At 45.8% G+C, this 27,787-nt stretch overlaps 1 protein-coding gene across 1 annotated transcript in view; it reads right to left on the reverse strand.

Annotated features, from left to right (window-relative positions):
* LOC147718592 (putative defense protein 1) overlaps positions 1-27,787 on the reverse strand; it is a 61,195-nt gene that overhangs the window by 21,601 nt on the left and 11,807 nt on the right. Inside the window, exons 2-3 of the mRNA XM_086918542.1 lie at positions 18,971-19,083; positions 437-552 (exon numbers count right to left, since the gene is read on the reverse strand). Coding sequence (XP_086774668.1) covers positions 437-552; positions 18,971-19,083 — 229 coding nt within the window. The remainder of the gene's footprint in view (positions 1-436; positions 553-18,970; positions 19,084-27,787) is intronic.

The following is a 27,787-nucleotide window of genomic DNA, read 5'->3' on the forward strand; positions in this document are numbered from 1 at the left end:
TCAACAAAAACAGAACACCTGGAACTTTACTTGTAAGCAAAGGGAAAACATAGAAGCTAATGTTCATCTTGGATGGTCCTATGGATCTTTTAGGAGATTACATTGTTCCCTGGATGTTGGAGCTGAGTCTCAAGTTCACCCAATCAGGGAGTGAAGCCTCTTCCGTGATTATGACCCAATGCCAAAAGGGATCCAAATGAGTGAGCCTTCAGAGGCAAAGGGAGACCCTCCTGTCACCACAGGTGCGGGAAATTGTTACAGTCATGGATCCGACCTGAGGGACCTTCAACCGGTTGACAAAAAACACATTTCCATCTTCCCACACTCATAGTTAAGACAATGTCTGTATTCGTTCAATCTATTTAGGGTTTGTCTCACATATGCTGAAAGTTAATGTTAGTTATATTGTAGTGGAGAGGATTGTAAAAGCACTTACTTGAATGTGACAGCTCTTGGGCAGTTGGAAGTGGGTGGCATCCAGGTATATGTTGTAGCATTGTTCTTCACATTCGTATTGGCGTGAGTGATAGCTCCTCTTTCATTATTAGAACACTAGGAAAAAAATGTGCTTGTGAAACAGTGGCAGACAGAGAAAGTTATATTTGAGCTAGCTTTTTGTGTGCAGAAAACACACTTCTCTAGATGTTTGTATTTCTAATAACCATCACCTGTCAAAGAGGCAGCACTAAAGAATCCAACGCCATTTAATTATGCACAGACAAGCAGCTGGGCAAAAAAAGCAGAAAACATCCAGCATCACAATGTAATTTTGCTATGCCTGTATAATTTACTATGCCTGTTCTCAATAAAAAAAAACATAAGATTGATCTGTATTAAGAGTAAAATAATCCACATCCGGTACATAAGGCCTGAGACCAAAAGGGTTTCTTTTTTTAGGGTATCTGGAAGCAGGGGTACCTGTTTGGCATTGTGTATCAAAGGCATGGGAAGCAGGCTTCTTTGCTGAATAGTGGTCTCCATAGTGCAGACATCACTACTGGTGATGGAGGACTAGTTTAGAGGTCAGAGTCTATAACCAGAAATTACCCAGCGACAGAAGACTTTAAAGGTTCTGATTGCATAAACTCTCCTTACTCCCTCGCATAGTGTTCTGTAGGAGGGGATACAGCCACACAAGAATGCATATTGGCTGTGCTTTTGTGTATGTCTCTGTTGTCAGTGGAGGCAATAAAACCATAGGTCACGTGGACAGGAGCATGTACTGATTAATGGCCAGGATGGTCCCCTTGGAGTACCTTAGCAAGAGATTGCTGAGGTCGAGACCTTCCCCTCCTTATTGTCAATTCAGTTTCCTCAAGAGAGCACTTAGGGTGCAGAGTTGAGAGATTCATCCTCACACAGATTTCTTGGCCAAAATGGATGGATTGATGGGTGGGTGGGTGGGTGGATGGATTGATGGGTGGGTGGGTGGGTGGATGGATGGATGGATGGATGGGTGGATGGATGGATGGACAGGCAGATTATGATCTAGAGAGACTAACCGATTGACAGACAGATGAAGGTTTGCCCGGGCTTCTTTATATTGTACGTTTTAAAGTGCAAGAACATGTTGCCTTATGGCCACTTCAGAACTCTTGATAGATGACAAGTCTCACTTGTTGACATTAGACACAAGGTCTCAGATATGTTCAGTAGCATAGGGATCATCCTGGGAATTATCTCTGAGATCACGTCAACAGGATCGACAGATGTAAACACTCGCAGCTCTGATTGTCAAACGACTGGCACTAAATATTGATCACTGTACTGTTAAAAATCCAATAAAATATATATATTTTTTAAAACAGGATCGAGAGATGGATCCCAATCGGTGAATCAAGAGGATGCAAAATAGAGTTTGAGGTTGATAGTATATTGAGCTTCATACAACAAGGGGATGTTCCTGCCCTGTTGTCCAAGCTGTCTATGCACTATTTAATGTTTTTAAGGATTTTATCAGCAGATAGTGCATATGTCATGTTGTCAGGGAGAGGGTCAGGGTAGCACAAGCCTGTTTACATTTAATCAGATATTTTTCTACCCAAATCTTTTTTGCGGATTAGTGCAGATTCTTGATAGGTACTTACAGGCACATGCATCAAAGCTATTTGCGATCGCAAACGGTGCAAATCGCAAAATTCGACTGTTTGCAATCGCAAAATTAGCTTTTGCGATGCATAAAACAACTTGCCACTCGCACAAAAAAAATCACAATTATTTGCGAATTTTTAAATTGCGATTGCATTTAAGTAATCGCAATTTGCGATTCCTTAAATGCAATGCAAGAACAAATTGAGAATAGCGATTTTGCTAATAGGGGGCGCAAATTACCATGAAGTTGAACTTCATGGTAATTTGCAAAAACTTTGAAAAATGCACTTTTGTGCATTTTTCAAAGTTTCATGTTGCGCACACACAGGCCCTTAGAGCATGTGTGTGTGCAACATATGTGCACAGATCAATTTCAGGGGTGCAACAGGGTGTCCTTTTGACACCCTTGCACTCTGAAATTGCATGTGCAATTTGCAAAGACCTATTGGTACCCGCAAATTGCGCATGCAATTTGCCATTCATTCCTATAGGCCTGTAGGCCCAAAGGAATGAATGGGAAGCCATTCCTTATTTGCAACTCGCAATTTGCGAGTCGCAAATAAGGAATGTGTAGGAATCGCTATTTTTATAGCAATTCCTACATGCATAGGCTTTTGCGAGTCCTTATTTGCGATTCCTTAATTGCCGCAATTAAGGACTCGCTTAATCCTACCTTGATGCATGTGCCTGTTAGTGCGGTGCCAAATTTTGCTGGTATTTGGACTTACACCACAGACTGCCTTATGCAAGTGGATTTCTGTTTCTGGACCTGTGGCTTGTTTACCACTGTGCATAGAATCTTACAAGAGTCCATGCTTGAGATACCCTTGAGACGATCAAAGACCTGGTTATTTACTGGTTCCTAGGCTTAAGTGGTGGAAAGATCTTTCTAAATATATTAAGTTTGAAGTGTGCTCCCTCGTGCTGCGTTTCCCAACAGAAGGATAGACAATTCTGATTCAATTTGGACCCAATGTTTAGCTTTTTCTCCAGTGCATTCAGTGCTTACCAGGCCAGCTGATGGAAAGACTCTCACCCATTACATCCCCTCTCCATTTATGGACAGATGCACCCACGCGCAGCGTCCACGCGCTACGGCCTCGCCGAAGGTGCGCCAAAGGTAAGCCCGTCTACGCCCGTCCGCGCCTGGACCCCGCCAAGCGCCAGACCCCCTGCCCCTCACGTCTCCCAGCCTTCCCGCATTACCTACGATACCGCCTCCCTCCTAGCCCTTAACCCCGGTCGCGCCCCCAACTGCGTCCAAGCCGCTCCTGGACGCACCCATGGACCTTTCTCCTGCTACTCCTGCAAATTCAGCGGCACCGACAACATCTCCGCTACAACCACACCACAGATTCCCGACCCCAACCACCTACAATGCATCCTTCTCAACACCCGATCGATCCACAGGCACGCCATTGACCTATGGAATCTACTAGACACCATTTCTCCGGACATCGCCTTCCTTACGGAAACATGGATGAACGCTTCCTCCGCACCAGACATCACCATTGCCATCCCTGAAGACTATAAGATTACTCGCAAAGACCGTACCAGCCACACAGGAGGAGGACTCGCTATCGTCCATAAGAAATCCATCCGCATCTCTACCAGCTCGGACGTCAACCTCGCCAACTCTGAACACCTTCACTTCCAGATCCACATCGACCCCAAGACCACACTCAGAGGCACCCTCCTCTACAGACCACCAGGACCCCGCGCAAAATTCAGTGAAGACATCACGGACTTCGTCACCCCACACGCGCTCCCCTCCAAAGACTACATCCTTCTGGGAGACCTCAACTTTCACCTCGAAAAGATCAACGACCGCAACACCGCCACCCTCTTAGACAACCTCGCCAACCTCGGACTTAAACAACTGGTCACTTCCCCCACCCACATCGCAGGTCACACACTCGACCCCATCTTCACCTCCAGCAACCATGTCTCCTTCAGCCACACTACGGATCTCTTCTGGACTGACCACAGCTGCGTTCACTTCACCTACAACAAGCCGAAACCCATCATCCACCTCCAACCAACTCTACAAAGAAACTGGAACAAAATCACCACGGATCAGATCTCCACATCGCTCCTTCGAACCTCCCCAGCCCTCTCTTCTAACGCCAACGAGGCCGCCTCCAACCTCACCCTCTGGTTATCCAACACCGCCGACACCTTAGCACCACTGAAAAAACGTCAACACAAACTTGTCAACAAGAAGGCCTCATGGTTCAACGATGATCTCAAGAAGTCCAAGAAACTATGCCGCTCCCTTGAAAAGGCCTGGAAAAAAGACCCATCCACCAGCAACAAGGACGCCTTCAAAAGCGACACCCGTACTCACCACCAACTGATCCGAAAAGCCAAGAAAACAGCATTCAAGGATCGACTTGACAACAACGCCCACAACAGCAAGGAACTTTTCAACATCGTCAAGGAATTTTCCAACCCCTCGGCCAACTCCAACGACATCACCCCCTCTCAAACCCTCTGCGACTCCCTAGCCTCTTTTTTCCACAACAAGATTGCTGACATCCACAACAGCTTTGACAACCAACCCGGAAGCCAACCCACCCTACCATCTGCTGACCATCTTCCCCCCGTAAACACCCTTAACGCCTGGAACCCAATCTCCACTGAGGACACCATCCGCCTGATGAATTCCATCCACTCCGGATCCCCCACAGACCCATGCCCCCACCACATCTTCAACAAAGCAGACTCCGTCATAGCTCCGCACCTCCGAGACGTCATCAACTGCTCCTTCAACTCCGCTACCTTCCCAGAAGACTGGAAACACGCTGAACTCACCGCCCTTCTGAAAAAACCAACAGCAGACCCCACCGAACTCAAAAACTACCGCCCCATCTCGCTTCTTCCATTCCCGGCCAAAGTCATCGAGAAAGCCGTCAACAACCAGCTCGCCGCCTTCCTCGAAGCCAACAAATCCCTCGACCCCTCACAATCTGGCTTCCGAGCCAAACACAGCACTGAGACCGCCCTCATCGCAGCAACAGACGACATTCGAACTCTACTGGACAATGGTGACACAGTCGCCCTCATCCTCCTCGACCTCTCTGCAGCATTCGACACAGTCTGCCACAACACCCTTCTACAACGCCTCAATAACATCGGAATCCAAGGAAAAGCACTTGAATGGATCACCTCGTTCCTCACCGGAAGAACCCAGAGAGTCCGCCTTCCTCCATTCAAGTCCGAGGCCTCTGAAGTCATCTGCGGCGTACCTCAAGGATCCTCACTCAGTCCCACCCTATTCAACGTATACATGAGCCCCCTCGCGGCCATCGCCCGCCAACACAACCTCAACATCATCTCTTACGCGGATGACACTCAACTGATCCTTTCTCTCACCAAGGACCCCAGCACCGCCAAAACTAACTTACACGAAGGAATGAAAGAAGTCGCCGAATGGATGAAACAAAGCCGTCTGAAACTGAACTCAGACAAAACAGAAGTCCTCATCTTAGGTACATCCCCCTCTGCATGGGACGACTCCTGGTGGCCGGAAGCCCTCGGAAAAGCTCCCATCCCGACAGACCACGCACGGAACCTTGGCGTCATCCTGGATTCTTCACTCTCAATGAACAGACAAGTCAGCGCCGTATCCTCTTCCTGCTTTAACATTCTTCGCATGCTCAGAAAAACATTTCGCTGGATCCCCTCCGAAACAAGGAAAACAGTCACCCACGCTCTAGTCACGAGCCGACTGGACTACGGAAACACCCTCTACGCAGGTACCACCGCTAAACTCCAGAAGAAACTACAACGAATCCAAAACGCCTCAGCCAGGCTCATATTAGACATCCCACGCAACGAACACATCTCTGGTCACCTTAAAGACCTCCACTGGCTACCCGTCAATAAGAGGATCACTTTCCGACTGCTTACCCACGCACACAAATCACTCTACGACATCGGACCAGATTGCCTCAACTCTCGACTGTCCTTCTACACCCCCTCCCGCCAACTTCGCTCTTCCAGCCAAGCCTTCGCCACTGTACCTCGCATCAACAAGACCACCATGGGAGGCAGATCCTTTTCATACCTGGCTGCTAAAACATGGAACTCACTCCCCGCTTACCTTCGCCTCACCCAGAATCACCTAGCGTTCAGAAAGCAGCTTAAAACGTGGATATTTGATAAATAATCCTCCTCCCCTTCCTAAGCGCCTTGAAACCCTCCGGGTATGTAGTGCGCTATACAAATTTTATGACTTGACTTGACTTGACTTTTTAATCTGTCAAGGTAGCAGAAATATTCCTACATCTGGTGAAAATTCTCCTCTCAAAATTCTGACATGTTTTTGGGTATCAGATCTCATCAGTACCATTTCTCTTCTAATTTGGAAGTGTGCACATGAATTTTTTCCATACATCAATCAAGGTAAGTTGTAGATATGACTAACCAGGTTTATAGGAAACATTAACTATTTTTACTGAAGAGGTGACCAGGAGAATCTTTCTCCTACCAAAAGATGAAATGGGCCATTCAATGAATAGAAAACAACCTTGCTCTCTTACCCAATCTTATATCTTCAATGCTCACCGTAAACGAGGGTTCCAGAATCTGCCTTTGATTGCTGATGCCTGGATATGTGTAAACCCTATTGAGACTTCATTCACTATATGGTCCCTTTAAGCAGGTTCTTTTGAATGTGTTGACTGGTGTGTATGGATACAGATTTAATACAATCCAGTGCATCTTCGGACAATCCCAAAGCTCATGGAGTTTCTAGTGGGCCAGTGATTCATAGGTGGTCCACAGATTAACAAGGTCCAAGGCCTCAGGCTGATCCGCATCTGCTGCACATAGGACATATTTGCCCCTATTCATTAATATGGGCTTGGTTCCTTATGTAGGTCTGCTGCCTCATTGAAACATGTGAAGTTTATGGTTAGACTCCATAACACTTTGCAGATGTCTGAAAATAATTGCCACAATGCTGCAGGATATTCATTCTATAACTTGTTTGCCTCTTGATTGTGCTTTTTCTCAGGCATCCACCGGCTGAAGTCTCCTAAAATGAGGTCTGCTGTGGCACACCCTATGTAGGAGTTAGGCAGGGCTCGTGAATGTATATGTTGAGGAAGATGACATTGTAACTGGGTTTGCAGTGTACAATTCTCAGATTGAAACATCTTTTGGGGCTCGAGGTACACATAAAGGGCCATATTATCAAGATATGGTGTGAACCTGGGCTTCTATGGGAATTCACAAGGGCATATTATCAAGCCCCTTATCGCCACTTTAGCGGCAGTTTTCTGCCACTAAAGCGGCGATAATGTTATCGCCATTCTTGATAATATAGCCCTTAGTTAGATATTTGGAAACCACACTAGTGGTCCAGCACTCACAGAGTGATGGTTAGTTCCATATCCAACCAGGAACAACCTCAAGTACTGCAACCTGAGCATGTAACCGGGAGTGCCTTTTCCATGCCACAGGTAAGGAAATTATTACTACCACGAGAGTGTTGTGTGCTACCCCATTCATGTTTCTCCAAGCGGAAAGGTTTGTTCCAGATTTACAATGACTTCACTTTGTTTTAGAATAGAAAGTAACCTTCAACGCTTACAATGAAACCCTCTCACTGCTATAGTAAATGCCATTGACAACACTTAGTGGATATAATCAATATAACTGTGCAGATCAAAGGGATCTATTCCAGGGGAGTAATCATAGGTGGGTATTGTAGAAAACTCCCAAGTGCTCTACACCAGTTGTGATACAGAGACATCCCTCATACATCTCACGAGGAACACTAGAAGGAGTAAATGTAAATGTAAATGTTTTGTACTTGTATAGAGCACAGCTACCCAACAAGGGTCTCCCGGCGCTTGTACTCATACCGCTGAGGAACCCTTCCTGGCTTTCCTTGTGAAGTGTCCACTCCTGGACACACCCTTGGTGAAACCAGGCATCCCCAGCGCTGTTGGGGGGCCGTTGTGGAGATTAAGCAAGCTATTGCCCAGAGTTGCAGCATGGGGCCCATGATTAGAATAGGCACTGAGGCGAGAATATCAGGTCAGAGGAATTTTTGAGCCCAAGACCCGCCGAGGCAGGAATCGAACCCTGGTCCCAGGCCTGAGCTCTGCATCAAGGTCTGCCGCTCTAACCATTTGAGCCACACTTCTCCAGGAGTGGTGTACGCAGGCAATAGGCGGTGCGTCTCACCTTCCTGTTCCACGTGGGTGCCTTTATGCACTCTTCAAGGGAAATCCTGTGCCACATTTCAGATCCGAGGACCTATTAGTGATCCTGTTCAAGGGGACCATGGTACAGCTCAGTCTTGTGTACCGAGCTGCTGGCTACCAGGGAGGTGTTGCCCTGTTCTGAAACAACAACCGAGATGGCAGAATTATGGACAACCAAACAATGGTCCACCACCTTTGTTTTACCAACAACCCCAGTTCCCGATGATGAATTGGAACCCTTACATGCAACCCCTTTTTCCCCAAAACCACCCTCCTATGCCTTTTTTAGGGAGAGGCGGGCGGGGACGGGGCCGGAGCAGAGGGAACACACAAGTGACCTGGGAGGACGAAGACGCAGTGGGGAAACACACCCGCAGTCGGACAGCAACAGCCAGCACGAGTGCAATTTAAGTCTTGTAACAAACCTCTCAAAGAAAATTCTCACACTAGATGAAACCAAAGTCCTGGAGAGAGGTCTGGGTTTTGTCCCTACTTCACGTCCAGATAAATTTCGACTCCATTGCGAGCTCGCACAGTTCTTTAGAAAACTTAAACTCAAGGCGTTCTTTGAGTCCAAGGAGCAGTCTGAAATCAACGAACAGGAGTCTGACACAACATTCAGACTTAAATCAACTTTCATGCCACCACCACATACTGTACCAGCAGTGATTACGGCTTTTGAACAGGCGGTCACAAAAGATCTGGAAGCCCTTGAGAATCCCAAACGGTTCAACAACTTCTCGGCGGCAGAACACAAAGCCCTGGAGAACTTGAAAAATGACAAAGATATTGTCATTAAACCCGCTGACAAGGGTGGTGGGATTGTCATCCAGGATACTGAGGATTACGACAAAGTCTGTCTAACTCTTCTGAATGACAGGACGAACTATATCCCTCTTACAACAGACCCTACTGCTGAAATGAAAGCACGAATATCTACACTTGTACGTGAGGCTGAGCTGAATGAACATATCTCACCCCATGAGGCGGCATACCTGATGGCAGGGGGTCCAACGATCCCATACTTTTACACATTGCCAAAAACACACAAAAATGTATCACCGCCACCAGGACGCCCCATAGTGTCTGGGATTGGCTCAGTACTGGAACCTCTATCTACCTTCTGCGACCATTATTTAAAGCCAATAGTACAAAACTCCAGCACCTACTTGAAGGACACAAAAAGCCTTCTCAGGCTATTGAATGACATCTCTTTTGAACCAGACTCTGTCATTCTGGTCACAATGGACATAGAGAGTCTGTACACCAGTATCCCGCAGGAAGAAACACTACGGGTACTGGCACAAGCACTGGACACAGTGACTTGGGAATACGTCACGCCAAAGGCTTTCATCTTACAATGTGCAAGGATGGCACTTAAAGAAAATTATTTTGAGTACAAAGGGCAACTGTACCTTCAATGCACGGGGACCTCAATGGGCAGCACCTTCGCTCCTAGCGTAGCGGGGTTGTACGTATATGATTTTGAGACCAAGCATATCCTACCCGCATCCAACCCTTTTGCCTCCTCCATAGGACTATGGAGGAGGTACATTGATGACATTCTCATACTATGGACGGGTACTGAAAACAATCTGATTGATTTCCTGAGCTGGGTCAATACCCTTGACCCTTATCTAAAATTCACTCACAATTACAACAAGGAACAAATAGTTTTCTTGGACGTAGTGATAAAGATCGATGGGACATCTCTCACCACTGTGACCCATCACAAACCTACGGCAAGGAACAACCTTCTGCAATTCAGCAGTTTCCATCCAAGGCCACTGCGTGAAAACCTGCCCTATGGGCAATACCTCCGTTTAAGAAGAAACTGCAGCAGCACTACAGATTATAAGACACAGGCAAAGGACCTAACTGTCAAACTGAGACAAAGAGGCTACCCCCAACGAATCCTCAATAAAGGACAGACCAGGGCCCGTAACCAGCCTCGGGAAGCCCTCCTTGAAGAGAATGTGAAAACTGACACTGATGTCCCATTAACGTGTGTTACTACATATAGCACGCTTTCAGACCATGTCAAAAAATCAATAAATAAGAACTGGAGAACTATCACCAGCAGTATTGGTGACTGGGAAAAACCACTCTTTTCCTTCAAAAAGGGCAGAAGTCTCAAGGATGCCCTGGTCCACACTAGACCGTTAAAATGCCCACCATCGCTTACCAGATCCGTCACTGAACCATGGCATTTACCCCCCATTACTGGCCATTTTCCATGCACAGACTGCAGTGTCTGTCATTTAACCACCCACACTAAACAGTTAAATCTGGAACCGGGCAAAGTATGGACCCAAAAATCCCATACCAACTGCAACTCCATGAACGTTATATACTTGATTACCTGCCCGTGTGCCAAGAGATATGTGGGTATGACGACCCGGAAAGTCAAGACACGCATTGGCGAACATCGCAGCAATGTTCGCTGTAAGAAAGTAACCACCAAACTCAGCGAACATTTTCTGCAGGCGAATCATACTCCCAATGACATGACCTGGACAGTAATAGAACAGGTCAATAATCCCAGAAACAGAGAGAACATCCTGTTTGAAAAGGAGCAACGCTGGGTCTATAGACTCAACACACATATCCAAGGATTAAATGATCAAATACCCTGGGCTAGCGTTCTGAAACAGTAATACTGACCAGCAATGACTCGCTTTCCTGTGGTTCAATATTCCAGATCATTGTCCAAAATATGTAATATTTAGTAGCTCCAACAACATAAAAACGATGCACCACTAGTAGTAAATTCCTGGACACAGTACCTCTTTTTGTTTCCCCTATGCCTTATTTATGTGAGCATCCTGTAAGCCAGTGAATCAGCCTATTAAGCCCTGACCTTGCACATTTTCACTGAAGTCCGCGTCACAAAAACGGACTCGAGGCTTAACAACGGACCTGCTGATCCTTCGAGGCTTGCGTGCCAAGCCTCGTTGTAAACACAACCTGTGACTCCATTCCTGTGCGCGCATGCGCACCATGCGTGCATCCCAAGCCTCATTCTCGCTCAGTTAGACGCGAGCGATCCGCGTGAGGCAACGCGGGGCTTGCTTCCCAAGCCTCGTTTCCAAACAAACGCGTCCTATTGGCAGACGCCTCGACGCCTCCCCCTCTTAGCGCCGGGCTCGCCCCTTGCTCGTGATCCACGAGATCCAGCGGGGGACAGCTAGGTGCCGAGTGGGTGCCGGGCGTTGCGGGCGTAAGACCTACTCTTTGGACATCTTAAACAAGCTAAGTGTTTGTGTGTGTAACTCTGCCAGTTTTCTTGAACTCTCCGTATGTTTGTGTGTTTTTACCTTGATAGGGTGTGCCATTGTCGCTCCCACCCCCCCCCTGAATCTATGGGGCGTGGTCCACTTTGATTACAAGTGAGGATTGCTTCGCTTATATTTCCATTTATTTCACTATTATGCGTGCCGATTTTAAGTTCCCTAAACCACGGCCAGCGGGGCTACGCATAACTACTACGTAGCTTTGTTTTCTACGCATCACCAAGGGGATTACTTCTCCGCCTCCTAACTATAGGTAATGTTATAAGTACGGGCAGCCGACCGGCTTCCCACACGGATGGACTTAGCACTGCAAGCCTCCATTGACATTACCTCACAAATTGCGCAACGCCTTGTGTCAGATCACTTAACTCTGGCACTAGTTGAGGCCCATCACCATGACTCTGGGGCACAACCTATAGCCCACAACGAAACCCATCACGGCCACGGCCTTTGATAGGTTTGTTAGCACGTATCACGCCACACCACAGTCTAGTTGGCAACAAAACTTGATCACTATTGACTACTTGTCTTTGTTTTCATGTCTTTTTGTGTTCTCTGTTTGTCTACTCACAGACTTCTGGGCTCCTCGCAATAGAGGTTAAATCCCCCAGCCTTTTGGTTTGTATTTTTAAAACGCACCTTTTTACACATAGTGCTGCTACTTTTTAACTTTCACTGCCTACGGCAGGGTAGGCCTTAGCGCGCTTATACCTGCTGAGGTAACACTCGCTTACTGGTCCTGACGAAAGCCCTGTAAATTCACACACTTAAAGGGCAGAAACATGTTGACCTTCCCCTAACAGGGAAACACCAGTATTTCTTTTGGATAGTTTCCCTGCACATAGTCTTTAATTTTATTATGTCAAGTTGACCAGCGAATAAATGATTTTTTGGGACAATCTCTGACATTTTTAACTACACTCTTTTTTCACACTTCACTCTCATAAAACCTGCTCCGCAGTCTCCTGGCGTCGTAGCACACTGGGGAGGTACTCGATCTCCCCAGTGGACCCGATGATGAAGCATGTCACCACTAGGGTGAGTGAGGGTTTCCTGAAAAAATCATGTATTTTTTCTTGAAAGTTGGTCCAGCCCTTTGACCAACAACAGCTGGCCTCATATTCTTACGTGCTATCTCCACCATATAAAACGCCATACTGACGGACACTCTTCCTTTGTTTATGTATTTACTGATTGGGGACTAAGAGTGCCCTTGAACCCTGCCTCTCCTTTTGTTGACGGCTGCTCTGAAACTAACCCTGTTTCTTGCCCTGTTCTGATACTAGCCCTGTTTCTTGTCCTGTTCTGCTACTAGCCCTGTTCTTGCCCCGTTCTGCTACTAGCCCTGTTTCTTTCCGTTTCTTCACTTGGTCACAGTGAAGGGGGTGTGGTGCATGCATGAAAGACAGACCTGATGTAATGCAGGCGAGTTGAAGTAGAAAGAGAACTGCTTCAGGAAACTACTGAGATTACCAAAGCAAGCTTTTAATTCTCAAAGACATTTAGGAGTATGGGAACTAGCAGGACAGGAGGGGCATATTAGCAACGTTTTGCGATAAATATCACAAAGCGCGCTTAGCGCTCATTTTTTAGCGCCGGCTATCGCAGGTTTTTATTGCAGAGATATCGCGTTATTAGCAAAGCATATCTCCAAGGCAATAAAAATTCCTGCATTGAGCACTATATTTAAAGTGGTATGGCTGGTTTTACAATGTTATATCGGATTTTATTGTGTGTGCTACACTGTCGTACTATATTTTATTGAGTAATATTCTGCAAGCGTGTCTGTTATCTTAAGGATAAGTGATGTGTACTTCTTTGGCACGCATTTTATGCCTGGTGTTTATGGCAGCTGTTTGGTACGGTTGTGTGAACTTGTTCGGTCATTGCTACTGGTTCAAGTTAGGTTTTTGTGAGTTTCTGATATGAGCTCAGGCATGGTAGTAGTAGTTTGCTTGGATGCTATACATGTATGGCATTTTGCGAGGTGTAGTTTGCTTACATGTAATGTTTTCTCTTATACCACAGTGGTGGTGCATCTTTACCCATTCGTCCACTCTGTCTCGTCCCAATTCTCCTCTCTGGATTTAGTCTTGGCTCAAGGCTTTTGGTCAGCTGAGGAGTGGAGTTCAAGAGGCTTTCCAACTGGAGAAAGTTGATCAAAGTCTTGATGGCAATGCAATCATATGCAGCCCACATACAGTGCAAGGACCTGCTGGATTGGATGGTCAGTGAGTGGGGGCACCATTTCCCTTCTTGGAACATCTGGCGCACTCCCTATTGTCATAGGCAGAGTCTCACTTTTATTCAATAAAGACCTCTTACCTTTCAGGAGTAGAGAATGTGTAGGCCCAGCGCTCTCAGTCTGATATTTCCATCCTCAATAGACTTCTCTCTTCGCCCGGAAGTTTTTCAGGACATCAGAGGATTCTCGCTGTAGACTTTTTAGCCTCCAAACAGAGCACTCGGCTTCCTGCTTTTTGTCCAATGGGGAAACTAATGGCGGCTTGGGGACTGCATGTAGTCCTCTTTCAATAGCCTCAGGGGATGTTGTTTGCTTTTCCCTATTGCCTCTCTTGCTTAGGGTTCCAGACAAGATCAGGAGGTCCCTGGCCTGGGATGCCTCTTGTTAATCTGATGTCAATCAGGCCTGAAGAGCCTTGACATTTTCGAAGTGCAGCAGTCTCTAAAGGTTGGGTATGTCTAGTGAAGTGGAAGGTGTTCTGCAGCCGTCTAGATGTCTTTCTATTCTACAATCACTGGATTTTCAGTGACCACCTTCAGGGAGACCTCTGCCACTTAAATCCATTTGCAGAGGCAAAATATTGAAGGCCCTCTGCTCCTGATGTGAGGTTTGCAATACATCAACTCGTGGTTGTAAACATTATAACATACTGAATTTGCTTTGCAAGATAGTTTTAAGATTGGGTTCTATAACTCATCTCTCTGTGACCAGCTGTCAGCCATCCGCAGCCGCGCCCCGTGGAAGGAGTTCCATGGGGCAGACAAGCGGGGCAGGGTGGGGAGTGGTAAACACCGGAATATGGATGATTGCAGGTAAGTAAACAATTCAATTAAATAAACAAATTTTGTTGCGCGCCCTGCATCGCAAAATGCGATGTATGGCGTGTTATGAAATTAGTTTTATTGTGGTTCTATTCTAGGTAGATCTATTGTCAGCATTAACCCCCTCACTGCACCCACAGGAGCAACTGAACGTATGTTAACGCAAGTTCATGAGTACAGGTGTTAGTGGTGAGTCATAATTATGATTGTTGCATCGCCACATACTTTCTGCCCTTACAGAACCTCCAATGTGACTATTTTATTTCCTCCTAATAAACCCCCTGGTAATACAATAATAAGGATACCGAGGACTCCCACCATGATGACGGAATGATTCAAGCATGTGAATCTATGAAAGTTCCAATACAGGAGTAATCAATCAAACAAAACAAAGATAGATCTGGTTGTACAGTGGCCACATGGGCTGTGCAATTAGCCCACAGCAAGCCACCATTTTACTGTGGGTTGGATAGTCTCTGATGACACGTGACGACAGTGCAGGTCGTGTAGCTGTCCCTGGGTACATGGGGCTCTGCACATTCTTAGAAAATAGTACTGGGGAGTGCAGCATGTTCCTTTCAAAAGACCTGTTCCAGAAAATGTAGTTCATCTGCCATTCGTCCTGTGTCTATCAAAGTACTAACTGCCTATGTGTGTGCACTGCTTTCACATACATTTTAGTAAATATTGGCACCTACGTAAAGCATAGACTACGCACTCAACATTTGAGCGGCCATATAAATTCATACATGGAAGTCCTCAAATCCTTGTGCATCCAGGGAATATGGTAGTTAGGGTCTGAGTCAATGCTCAAAGCCTGTACATGCAAATGCCTTTGTCTGAGGAGGTAAGTATTATTCAGATGTCCCACAGCCCAATGACAGTCAACCTAAAGCATTCGTCAGAGGCTTCAATGAAAGTTTGTGTTTGGTCAATTTTGACTTGGGAATTAGGGAAACAGTTAACCAGTCCTCTGTAGTATATGAAACATCAATACAATCAGGCAGATAAATTAAGAAACAATATGTACATTGGAGGATTTACTTGGCAATTAATATTTTGACCAAAAGGGTTCTGCCATTGGTCATTCTGCTCCTTCCAGAACTAGGGGCAAATGTACAAAAAAATGGAATTGCTATTTTTTCCTGAATCATGATTAGTAAATCACTATTACTAATGTAAGTAAACTTATAAACTTCAGATATATATACGAGGTAGGTCGCAATTTGCAACCCATTAGTAATTACAGGCATCACAGGAATGGTGATCTGCTGGAATCAACAGGCTACCATGTCTCTATTGCTTTTTCATAAAACAATCTTTATATTTTTTATAAATGCAGGCCGTTTGCCTTGAAAGATTTCTTGATTCTTTTCAAAAAGAAAAATGAAATGCTTTAAGTTTTATTTTTTAAGCGTAGGTACTGCCTGCTCTTAAAAAAATATTTGTTTTAACCAGGGGCGGCTGGTAGATTTTGAAAGTGGTGGGCGAAAAATGTTGCGCTAGGGCATGTACAGCTTAGCGTACTTACTGAACCAACTTCACCAACAATGTGAACCGAATGCTAAAACAAACTAACAAAGTGTTACACTGAAACCCTACTAGATCAACCAATCAGCCGCATGTTACGTGCCAGATGCTATGCAGGAAAGTAGCACTAAACCTTGGAATGAGGGCTTGCCTTTACTGTGTTGGCAGTGCGACATTAGCGCGCGTACCCTACATGTGAAACATTGCACTACCTTCTCCGCATTAAATGCAGAAGTACTTTTTTGGTTTTTGTGTTTTCTAGACCTGTTGTGTGGTCGCGCTTCTCAGGGGCACTTCTGATGGCTTCAGCATTAAGCTCCATCAGTCTGTAACATAACGGGCCTCATTTAACAATATTTATACCCACCCATGTAACACTGGTTTGGTTTTCACTGAGCCTTCTGTTGCCACATTAGTCAAGCGCGAGAGGTAAAGGAGGAGGGTGGTCTAGACCTGTACTGCAGCTAGATATCGGATGCCATTAATCAGAGTGCTTACAAAAATCTCGGTAAAATACATCTCAATATCCGAGAGAAATTGCATTTTCATCTGAAGGCACAGCTCATGTAAATGTAAATGTAGAGTATTTATATAGCGCACTTCTACCCGGAGGCCTCGTAGCACTGTATTCATACCGCTGTGGAACCCATCCTGGCTTTCCTGTGAAATGTCCACTCCTGGGCACCCCCAAGGTGAAGCCAGGCATCCACAGCGCTGCTGGGGCCGTTGTGGAGATTAAGCAAGCTATTGCCCAGAGTCACAGAGTGGGACCCATGATTAGACTAGGCACCGAGGCGAGAATTATCAGGTCCGGGGAAATTCAGTCCAAGAGCTGCCGAGGCAGGAATTGAACCTTGGTCCCGGGCCAGACCTCTGCATCAGGGTCTGCCGTTCTAACCATTGAGCCACGCTTCTCCACGCAAGGGCATACACTGTATCCCTACCAGATTACATTGCTTGTCAATACCTGCAGGCTATTAATAATTCCCTGATATGTGGCACACGTGCCCTCAGACAGATTGCAGCTTGTTCTGCGGCTGAGATTGTGGCTAGCAAACAGTAAGTGAAACACTAACAATGCACTGCCGTAATTTAAACTGGTGCACGTGCCCAACAAACTTCTCCCGCTATTTTAAATAGTCTTCAGTCTGTTATCCTTATGAATTGAAGGAATAGTCCCAGGCCTCGGCTTCTACCGACTGTACCCTTGCTCACATTTGACTGGTGTTATGCGGTCAGCAGCCCGTAAAACACTAAATTAAGGCCTAATGCCGAATGTTCTTGCGCACCTGACATCTCGTTCCTAATAAAGCTGACACAACAAAAGCACAATGAACCCCTCATTCGACCGAAAGAGAGTATATTATGTTCCACATTAAATTATACTTGTTCACTTACCTTGAAAGCTTGTACCCGTTGCCCTTCTGGATAATAAACCGCCAACAACACGATACACGACACACGCACACCTGCTGCATTCTGATTATTATCCCGACACCGAAGTTTGCCTAGACAAACTTTTCCACAGCCCACTACCCCAGCTTCCGACATCCAATCAGAAGGCTTAAACAGCATACAAACATGAAGGGAGTCCTTCAGTTGTTGCCACCCACTTCACTTCCTCGATGTAGGCCAGCCCTGCCCCTTATCATTTATTTCAACGGCGCTCTGCTGAAAACGCCTGGGCAGCAGCGTAAGCGCCCCGTATCAGGGCCGGCTCTAGGCTCATGGTGGCCCTGGGCAGGGAGCGTAGGTAGGGGGCCCGGATGAGGGGGTCCGGGCGGGGCGGAGCGCGCAGGCCAGTAAAGAGGGGAGGGGGTCAGGGAGTTTAGAAGTGGAACAGAGCCAGAGGCCGCTAAATCCCTGCCAGGGGCCACCACGCAAATATGTATCCATCCTCATAGGATCAATATATTAAGGATATATATTGGCGTGGTGGCCCCTGGGGTTTGGTGGCCCTGGGCAGGTGCACAGCTTGCACATGCCTAGAGCCGGCCCTGCCCATATACGAGTTATCCATCACCGCTTCTACCGGCCACTCCTACCATGCTGACATCACGCGCCTCGTGTGTGCGCCTCAAGGGCGAGCGATAGCCGTCGCCCCAGCCAGCCAGCACATGCGCACGAGGACCTGTCTCGCTCCTCAGTTCTTTCATTAAAAAGCAACAAAAAGAATCTGTGTTAGCACGAAGCAGAGAGCACTTTATTTAAAGCTGCTTCGTGTTGTACATGATTCATTCTCCTTTCCTCTCGGATGCTAGGTAGGGCAGCACCCCTTTCGCCCTTTATAACCAGCCGCCACTGGTTTTAACATTCACAAAGGCGAAGGGGTCCAATGGGGACCCCATCCCATTTGTGAATGGTTGCCACCATCTTTCAGGTGTCTGTAAAATATTAATGTTATGCAACTGTAATTCGGTTGCAAAACATTTATACCTAGCACTGCAATTCAGTATTTGGAAGGCACGCCCTAAACACAGCCTTCCCAAATACCAAATCGCTAAACAGAAACTACGATTGGGTAACATGTTACCGAATCACAATTTGTGCTCTGTTCAGTTGAAAAGGCATTTTCACAATCACCCACAGTCCAATTTGCAGTATCAAAATGTTTGCAACAGCATAAATGCTTTTGTACATATGGCCCTAGGTATCTTGACATTGGTTTGTGCTACAGGTCCAATTTTGGTATGACCAGATGCCTTATTTTAAAGTGCAGAATTAATTGCATAATACAATATGCAGTTTACAAGTCTGGATCTTTAAACTTACCAGCAGATTCTTGGTGTTAACTGGAGGATTTATCCATGATCCAATTGCTGTGGTCTCAGGGGGGTTGCGAGCCTCCAGCAGCACCCCTGCGTAATCAGGACCCCAGATCTGAACTGCAAAGACACAAGGCACATTATTCCACATATGCATTAAGCAATATATTGAACTATGATGAAGTTTTAGTTTTGCTTTCAAAATATTTCAAGTTAGACTTACCAGTATTATTAATTTCTTGCTTTATATTTTTTATTTAATGTATACAAAAGCACAAACTGACAATACATCTTGCAATATCAACAGTCACATTCATCATTTATCTGAAATAAAACTGTCACCTTGGTTCTCCTCCCATCAACAGTACATTTCAGGTTACTTGAATATGGAACTAGGGCTACCTGGAGGGTCTCTAGGAATCAGCCTGCTGTCTTCCTGCTCCCCAGCAGAAGTCACAGCTCCTATTTCACACCAACTAAGACAAACTAAGTCAAACTTACTTATTTGAAGATCTGCCAAGGAGAACAGAAGGTATAGGAGAGGTTTGAAAGTGATTTTCCTCAAGTTAATACTTATATGAAACATTCAGTTTTACGTTTCCAAGAGCTGTTGGGCAAAAAAAGTCAAAATTGGCACAAGACATTTTGGAATATCTTGTAAGGTCTGGCGTTAGCCAAAACCTTTTGATTTTACTAAAATTATATGTATAACTCAAAAGGGGGGGATTTAAAATACTAAATGAAACTACTTTGTATATGTATACCCACTACATAACTGTTTTTAGGGGAGTCTTTAGAATAAGATGAGCATTATTATGCATCCGGAAATGTCTATTCTTTATATGATTCTGTGTTTTCAGTTAATAAAAATATATTTAAAATAAAAATTATACGTATAATATATTTACTTAAAATGGCTTTTACCAGCTCTTTTTATCCATTGGCCTGTTGTTGTGTCATTCACATTTTGCTTCAGCCCACTAGAGCACACTGCATAAGGTGGTGTACCAGTCTACTTCAGCCACTGGCTACCTGCAGTTTGAGTCACTGCATGTTGCTCTTTCACCACAAGCACATCCTCACACAAGGTGTGCCAGTGTTTTTATTTTCACTTTCATTGCTCAGTGTTGCCTTTGTGTTTACAGACTGATGTGAGCACAGGGCACGTTATAAGTTGCTGTCTCCTGCTGGTGTAAATGTGTTTTCATTGGTCTTTCTTCACCTGACTGCTGCTATTTAACAGATTAAGAGGTTGTGTCCATTTCAAAACATTCTTCATACAGTATTCCTTTTTTTCACATGCACGCAATAAAGTGCATTTTAAACTGCACTCTTGTATGTAATGCAGGTATGTGTTTTAATTGAAGACTACAATTATACTTGTAAACTAATTTAGCCTGTTCGTCCTGCTAATATGTCTTTCTAGTTTGCTTTCAGTGCTCTTGTATGTCCTGCTAGACATTTGACTATTTTATTATTAATTGAAGCAGTGCCATTTATTCCAATTTTCTATCTATCTATCTATCTATCTATCTATCTATCTATCTATCTATCTATCTATCTATCTATCTATCTATCTATCTATCTATCTATCGATCTTTGCAAACCTCTCTGTTTAACTATCAACCAGTCTTATCTGTTTTCTGTCCATCTACTTGCCCATATACCTGTCAGTCTGTCAACCTACCTGTCTGTGTACTTGTCAATCTTGTCAGTCTGGGAGGGGCATGGCCAACAACCGACGGGAAACTAGCGCGTCTCCGGAGCACTCGCCCGCTATCCGCCATGTATCCTGACCTATATTGCAGCACGGAACCCGTGAACAGTGGGACTGCAGCTCCTGCACCCGTGGGCACCAGCACACTGGCAGTAACCACCTGTGGAGGCCGGGGAGTGGCGGCTCTAACCTTGGACCTGCTGCAGTGCGAAGGCCAAAAATGGCAGAGTCTGGAATGGCATAATCCCAGGGAGTGGTCACGCTGCTGAATTGCACAATCGAACGGCCTATGGAGCCGCAGCAGATAAGAGGAGACATCAGGCCCGGTGGAGGTGGGCCCCGAGTGAGCGGCCACCGAAATAGAACATAAGGCTCCCAGTGGGGTCAGCAAAGAACTCGGAGCGGAGGACCGAGGGTAGACCTTTGCCCAAGATTACTAAATCCAGCCTGTGGAATAGGGGCGGCGGCCCCTTGAAGAGGGAAGAGTGTCCCGTGGTGACGTTGCGCTGTAGGGTTCCGCTTCGGGACCCGCAAGAGTATCCTGACAGTAGCGGTGAGCGGGGTGGGGGGTACACACCCACTGGCCAGCAACCGGCTGTACCCTGGATTGTGCCCCAGCCCTACTGGTGGTACAGAGGAGACTTCAGAGTCGGGTATTGAACACCGGAGAGGCCCAGGGCATTGTGGCTGACCCAAAAAATTGGGACACTAGGTCATCAACCCGGGTTTGACAGATAGGGCACTACTGGTATTGTTACCATTGGTCACCTTTGGAAAAAAGGGAAAATGGTACCATTTGCACAACTGGAAAAAGACTATGACCTGGCCGGGGGAGGTTTTCCGTTACCTGCAAATCCGCCATGCTCTTACTGCTGCACTTTCCGAGACTAGGGAGATACCCGAGTCCTCCCCCCTGGAGGATAGGTTACTGTCTGACCCCTGATAAAAAAAGGGATATCACTGACCTATCGACTGTTGTGCAATACCCTGCCAGACCCACTTCCGAGCCTTCGTGAACAATGACAAGCTCACATAGGCCCATTAGAGGAAGAGAATTAGCAATCTGCACTTATGTCTCCGAGAGAGGCAGCCATTCCTCTTAAATACCGACTTATCCAATTGAAGGTACTGCAAAGTTCGTATTTCACCTGCGCCACACTTATGAACATTTGGCGCAGGGAAGATGCACTTTTACCAGAGGCAGTGCCTCGAGGAGGCCAACCTGTACCACACTCTAAGGGATTGCACTTTGGGATTTAGCCACACAACATATGCACAGGGCTATTGGGAAGGATATCCAACTGACACCAAGAATGGGGCTTCTGAACATTTGGGAGGCGACAGACCTGACATGGAACAGCAATGGGTTACCCTGGGTTATACATTGGTGAAACGTGCATTTGCTATACATTGGGTTCAGCTGAGGTGCCGACCGTGGGGGATGGGCTAAGGAGTCGGATAAATGCATAATTGCTGAAAAAGAAGTATTTAAATCCAGAGGATACCCCAAGAAGTGGGACAAAAATATGGCAAATGGAACACTTACCGGGGGGAAATATGCACCTCTCCCACTGTGGAGATGGAGATGTGAGAGCAACGATGGAACGGGCATTTATGAGCAGGTGTAAGAGAGTGTACCAAACTACCAAAACTGTAATTTGTTCCATATGTAAAGGTATGATACATCCTCGACTCGAAACTCACCATGACCGAACAAGTCAACGCTGTCTCCTCCACCTGCTTCAACACCCTCCGTATGCTCCGCAAGATCTACAGATAGATCCCGACAGACATAAGGAAAACAGTCACCCAGGCCCTAGTTAGCAACAGACTTGACTACGTAAACGCCCTCTACGCCGGCGCCCCGACCAAGCTCATTAACAGACTGCAAAGAATCCAGAATGCCTCTGCACATCTGATCCTCAACGTCCCGCGCTGCGACCACATCACCCCCCACCTCAGGAACCTGCACTGGCTCCCTATCGACAAAAGAATCTCCTTCAAGCTCCTGATCCAAGCACATAAGGCACTCCACAAGACCGGCCCAGCCTACCTCAACAGTCGACTCTCCTTCTATGCACCCAACAGGAAACTCAGCTCTGCAGACCTCTCCCTGACCACCGTCCCACGCATCTGTAGAGCCACAGCCGGAGGCAGATCCTTCTCCCACCACGCCGCCACAACCTGGAACAGCCTCCCCCTCTATCTACGACAAACTGAAGACCTTCTAACCTTCAGGAGACAGCACAAGACCTGGCTGTTCGACCAGCAGCAACAGCATCCCCCTCTCCCCCCCTCAGCGCCTTGGAACCCTTGCGGGTATGTAGTGCGCTCTACAACTTGTATTGTATTGTATTGTACTAACGGTGACCGCTCAGTTCTAAAAAATAATAAAACATCTTTTTTTTAAATTTTGTCTATTAACCTGACAGTCTATCTATCTATCTATCTATCTATCTATCTATCTATCTATCTATCTATCTATCTATCTATCTATCTATCTATCTATCTATCTATCTATCTATCAATCTATCTATCTATCTATCTATTTATCTATCAATCTAGCTAGCTGCGCAATCCTATCGGTCTGTTGATCTATATATCTGTCTATGTTTCAATCTTAGCAACCCTATCTATCTATATTAACCCTAGCAACCCTGTCTACCTTTAACCTGTAGGAAAGTGCTCTTTTTTGTAAGGTCACCCTCACACATTTTGCCCCAATGCTTATGGTTATAACTCTGAACGTATACTGTAGCCTGCTGCTCAGGCCCCAATGCTCTCTCCCTAAACACAATGTAAGCAAATTCGTAGTTCCAATTGTGAAGGACGTTAACCCCCTTATACATCCCTAGTAAATGGTATCAAGGGTACCAAGGCATGAGTGTTAAAGAGGTCACCAAGGCCTGAAGATCTATTTGTGCCACCCTGAGTGACCCAAGTAAACAGATGTCAGCAGGCCTGCCAATGCAGACTACAGAAACAGTGCAAACTGTTCCAGATTGACTTTGCCCTCACCAGGAGTGGCAAGGTCAAAGCACTATCTTTAATATATGTTAGTCACCCATAAGGTAGGCCTCCTAAACCAGGGAGGAAGGGTGCATTATATTAGAGGTGTCGGCTTATAAGTGCATGTTTATATGTCCCCGTAGTAGCCTTTTCCCATTAAGGACTACTATAAGTGATCCGTAGTCAATAGGATAGCATGGGCTGGCATCTGGGCAACCCCGAGGTTGCCAGCTCCATTATGGTCACGCTGAATATAGTCATATTTGGTTTCAAACAACTTGGCAATTTACCCCACCCATGGTTTGATATGGCATGCACCTAGGTGGCTACCTTAAAGATTAACCACCTGGTTGGGCTCAGTCTTTCATGTGCCCTGGCCGCTTACAGCTGCTACCACCAAGATGGGAATCAGACCTCCTGACAAGAAGTGTGAACACACCCCGGAGTCAGAAACAAAGGACTGCCTGGGAGTTGCCATGTCAGCTTTCCTAGTTATTAGCAGTTTCTGGAAGCATTGTATCATAGGTTTTATCTATTGCCGATGTTTTTAGCCTAGCTCACTGGCGTAGTAGAAGGAATCTAGGGGTCGATTCCCAAAAGTAATCTGACACAAAATCCTAAATTTACGACTTTCGGTATTCACAAAGGGCATTTAGGAGTAGTAAAGTTAGGATTTTGTCTCAGTTAAATTTAAGTTTTGGTCTTGAGTTTAACTTAAGTAAAACTTAAGTTTAACTGAGACAAAATCCTAACTTTCCTACTCCTAAATACTCTTTGTGAATACCACAAGGCGCAAAGTTTGGGTTTCGTCTCAGATTACTTCTGTGAATAGGGCCCCTTAATTATAAAATAATCTATAAACTGTATCACTCGGATAACTGGACACCAAAAGAGATTGCGGGAAAAGTCGAACAAGAGGAAAACAAGAATCAAGAAAAGTGACCTGTGCAAATTAGGCTGCATCTGAGAAATATTTTCTAATTTCATATTTGGTCCCAAAACATATACTGCACCTCCTTCTGTCTTTAATTTGTGTTAATATAAATGTATCCTTTCTGTGTTTTTGCTTACTCGCCATGCTGGGGCATCTCTAAGACTCAGGGGTGGGTGGAGAGGTAGAAACACATTTGGAAAGGTCACCACCCAATAAGTGCCATTGAAGAGCAGCGCTTTTTTATTTGTAACCATTCGTGCTTTTGGAATAATAATTTTCTAAATCAACTTACTGGGAAATTAAATTCTAATAAGCACATGACAGGGCCTGGCTCCTCTCTCACTCAAACTGGATTCCTACACAGTAAGTAACAATACTATGGTGTTTCGCCTGACGGTTGTAACAAGACCACCGAGGTGCAGAGAAATAAAACTGCTCATGTGTCTATGAGGTTATGACAGTCAAGAACAAGCTTTACAAAATCTTGCAACCACCAAAGACAAGGGGAGAAACTTGTGCTTCTACCTAACAGCAAAATACTGAATTATACACTGTCTGTGCTGACAACTGCATTATTCATTGCCAGTATCAACAAGTGGAGACACGCACTCTGAAAACCAATGCACAGAAAAGGATTACAACTCACGAACACGAGCGCCCTCTCGCGGAATCTCGTTGCGAATATGAATTCACAGAGATGGAAATTAATTGATGCACAATTTCAAGATTTCCGCCCTCTCCTTTTCGAATGTTACCTGCTTCCTCTCTGGATTCTTTAAGTAACTGACATTTTGGGGGATGCTTTTGGGTGCCTTTAACCACTACATAAACCACTAGTGAGGTAATGGGTAGATAGGTAACCATATGTAGAAGTATGTAAAACCGTAAATAGGAGCCCATAAATTATTGCCGGTATGTCATGACTGTATGGCATAATGTACCCCTGCCCTACTTTTCAGGGATTCTGCAAGTCACAGAGGGGGTCTGCGATCATATAGATCAACGTGGCTGAAGATCGACTTGCCCTATAAGGCCTTTGTGCACTGAGGGACCCCCTTACATCTAATGTGCAGCAGCTATTCCATCCAAGACAATGAATCCATAATTTGCAGCATTTGTGATGGGCACACCCATGAATATTACCCATCCTGACACACACCCCAGCAGCTGTCCTTTAGCGATTTCTTCCCAGGCAACCGTACAGTAGCAGGCCCCTATGGTGGATCCCACCCTGAACTATGGTGGGTCCCACCCTGAACTATGGTGGGTCCCACCCTGGTGTGAAATATTACACATTCCTGTCAATTCACAGAGTCGGAATTTCCAAGCAGATAGACACAGGCTGAGATGGAACATGATACCCACATGACTGAACACCTTTCAAACGCCTCTGATACCTAAAACGTGGTCCATTAAGAAATATGTATCTTCTTCGTCCAAGGAAACTCTAGAGTGTCGCGTTCTCCTCCCTTCCACTCAGAAAGGCCGTGGAGAAAAGAAAGTTAGAAAGACGCCACTGTACATTAATTGAGGCAAGGGCGCAAGTCCATCAGGACAATGTATCCTCATGTGAAATCTCAGTCAATGAACTAGCATCTTTACCACTGAGACACCGCGGACACAACTAGATTGATTTAGTTAAGAGATGAAGACTCCCACTGCAAACTGCACAAGTTCTGAAACCCCTCGCCACCTGCACCAAAGGCCTCGACGAGAACTCTCAATCGTGATGACGAGGTTATTCGGTAGCGGTTCAGCCCTTTCTTGTGCTTGCACTGGGGCCTGCGGCCTGATAGCAGAAAAACTCTGCACATTTCCCAATTCATTACACCTTCCGAGAGACTCCCTCAAAATATCTGAGGCAGAAGATTCACCTACACGATGAAGCAATGACGACAACAGGAATCCGAGCGTCTTCCACCCAAGATCACAAGAGAAGGGTCCAGAGAAGTAGCTATCCCCAGATAAATCTACATTTAAATGAGACGAGTCAATCATAAAACCATTAACTTCAATGGAAAAGGAAAACAACTAAAGAAGAAAAATAAGGGATTAAAGCATCACTTACAAAAGAGCAAGCCGGCAAGGGGTAGGCGCGCCTGGATGAAGTGTCAGGGGTAAGAGGGTGCCTCACATTAATGCTGTACAAAAAGCCCAAAGGCCTTCTCTCAGCAGAAGATTGAGCCAATAAAAAGTTAGCACATTGAGATTGGGGATTCACTCCCTCACAACTCAAAATAGTGAGCGATGAACGAGGTAATATTGACCCCGCCTACCCTGGAGATGCTCAAAACCACACCCCTACAATAACAGACAGACAACATATAGTTGCAGAGCGAATAGCAATGAGCCAAGTCAACAAGGGCTGGCTTCACAGTCCAGGAGTAATGTCAACAAACGTAACACCATGAATGCAATACCATCACTGAATCAGAAGGGCCCGCCCGGTGGACAACCATATCAATCCGCTTTTCATCCCAAAGTACTCTTCCTATGGCAAGAAATGTATGCCAATTGGAGGCAACCTTTTAAGACTCTTGTAGTACATTCCAGGCCTGTCGCAGACTACATCTGAAGACATTCCAAGGGTGCAGGGTGTATCCCTACAATGACCCTCCGGCGCAGAGGCCACCGTAGTCACTGGAACAACAGCTCACCGACAGGTCTGGTGATAGCTACAAAGCTCCATTTCCACAATGGAGCATGCAACTACAAACAGGGCAAGCAGAGAGGAGGCCAGACGCCCTCTTAGAACCAATCCCTGAGGGGAAAAACAAAGAATCCATAATTCCATTTTAAAGGATGCCAGTAGATGTTCTGACTTTTTCCTAACACAAGGGCACCACTTTCGATAAAACTCCTACAAAATGGCAGTAGACAGGGCAACATCTCTCCTGAGTCGAAAAGGAGCAAAATGAAGACTGGAGCTGGCTGCCACAAGCACTAGAAACTCATCTCAAACAGCATCCCTCAAATACCTTACACTTCTACACGCTAGAACCACCAGTGGAAACCACCTGCCCATTTCTGCCCTGGAAGGTCGCAGACCTGCGGAGGCTTCTAGACATTAACAATTTTCCAACATGTTTGAGAAACTGGGACATCCTAGGCTTAGGAGAAGCTTGGGGCTTGTCCCAGACACCTATTAATGGCTACCAGGATAT

The sequence above is a fragment of the Lissotriton vulgaris genome, chromosome 4_1 (assembly GCF_964263255.1).
Source record: "Lissotriton vulgaris chromosome 4_1, aLisVul1.2, whole genome shotgun sequence".
In the NCBI taxonomy this organism is placed as follows: domain Eukaryota; kingdom Metazoa; phylum Chordata; class Amphibia; order Caudata; family Salamandridae; genus Lissotriton; species Lissotriton vulgaris.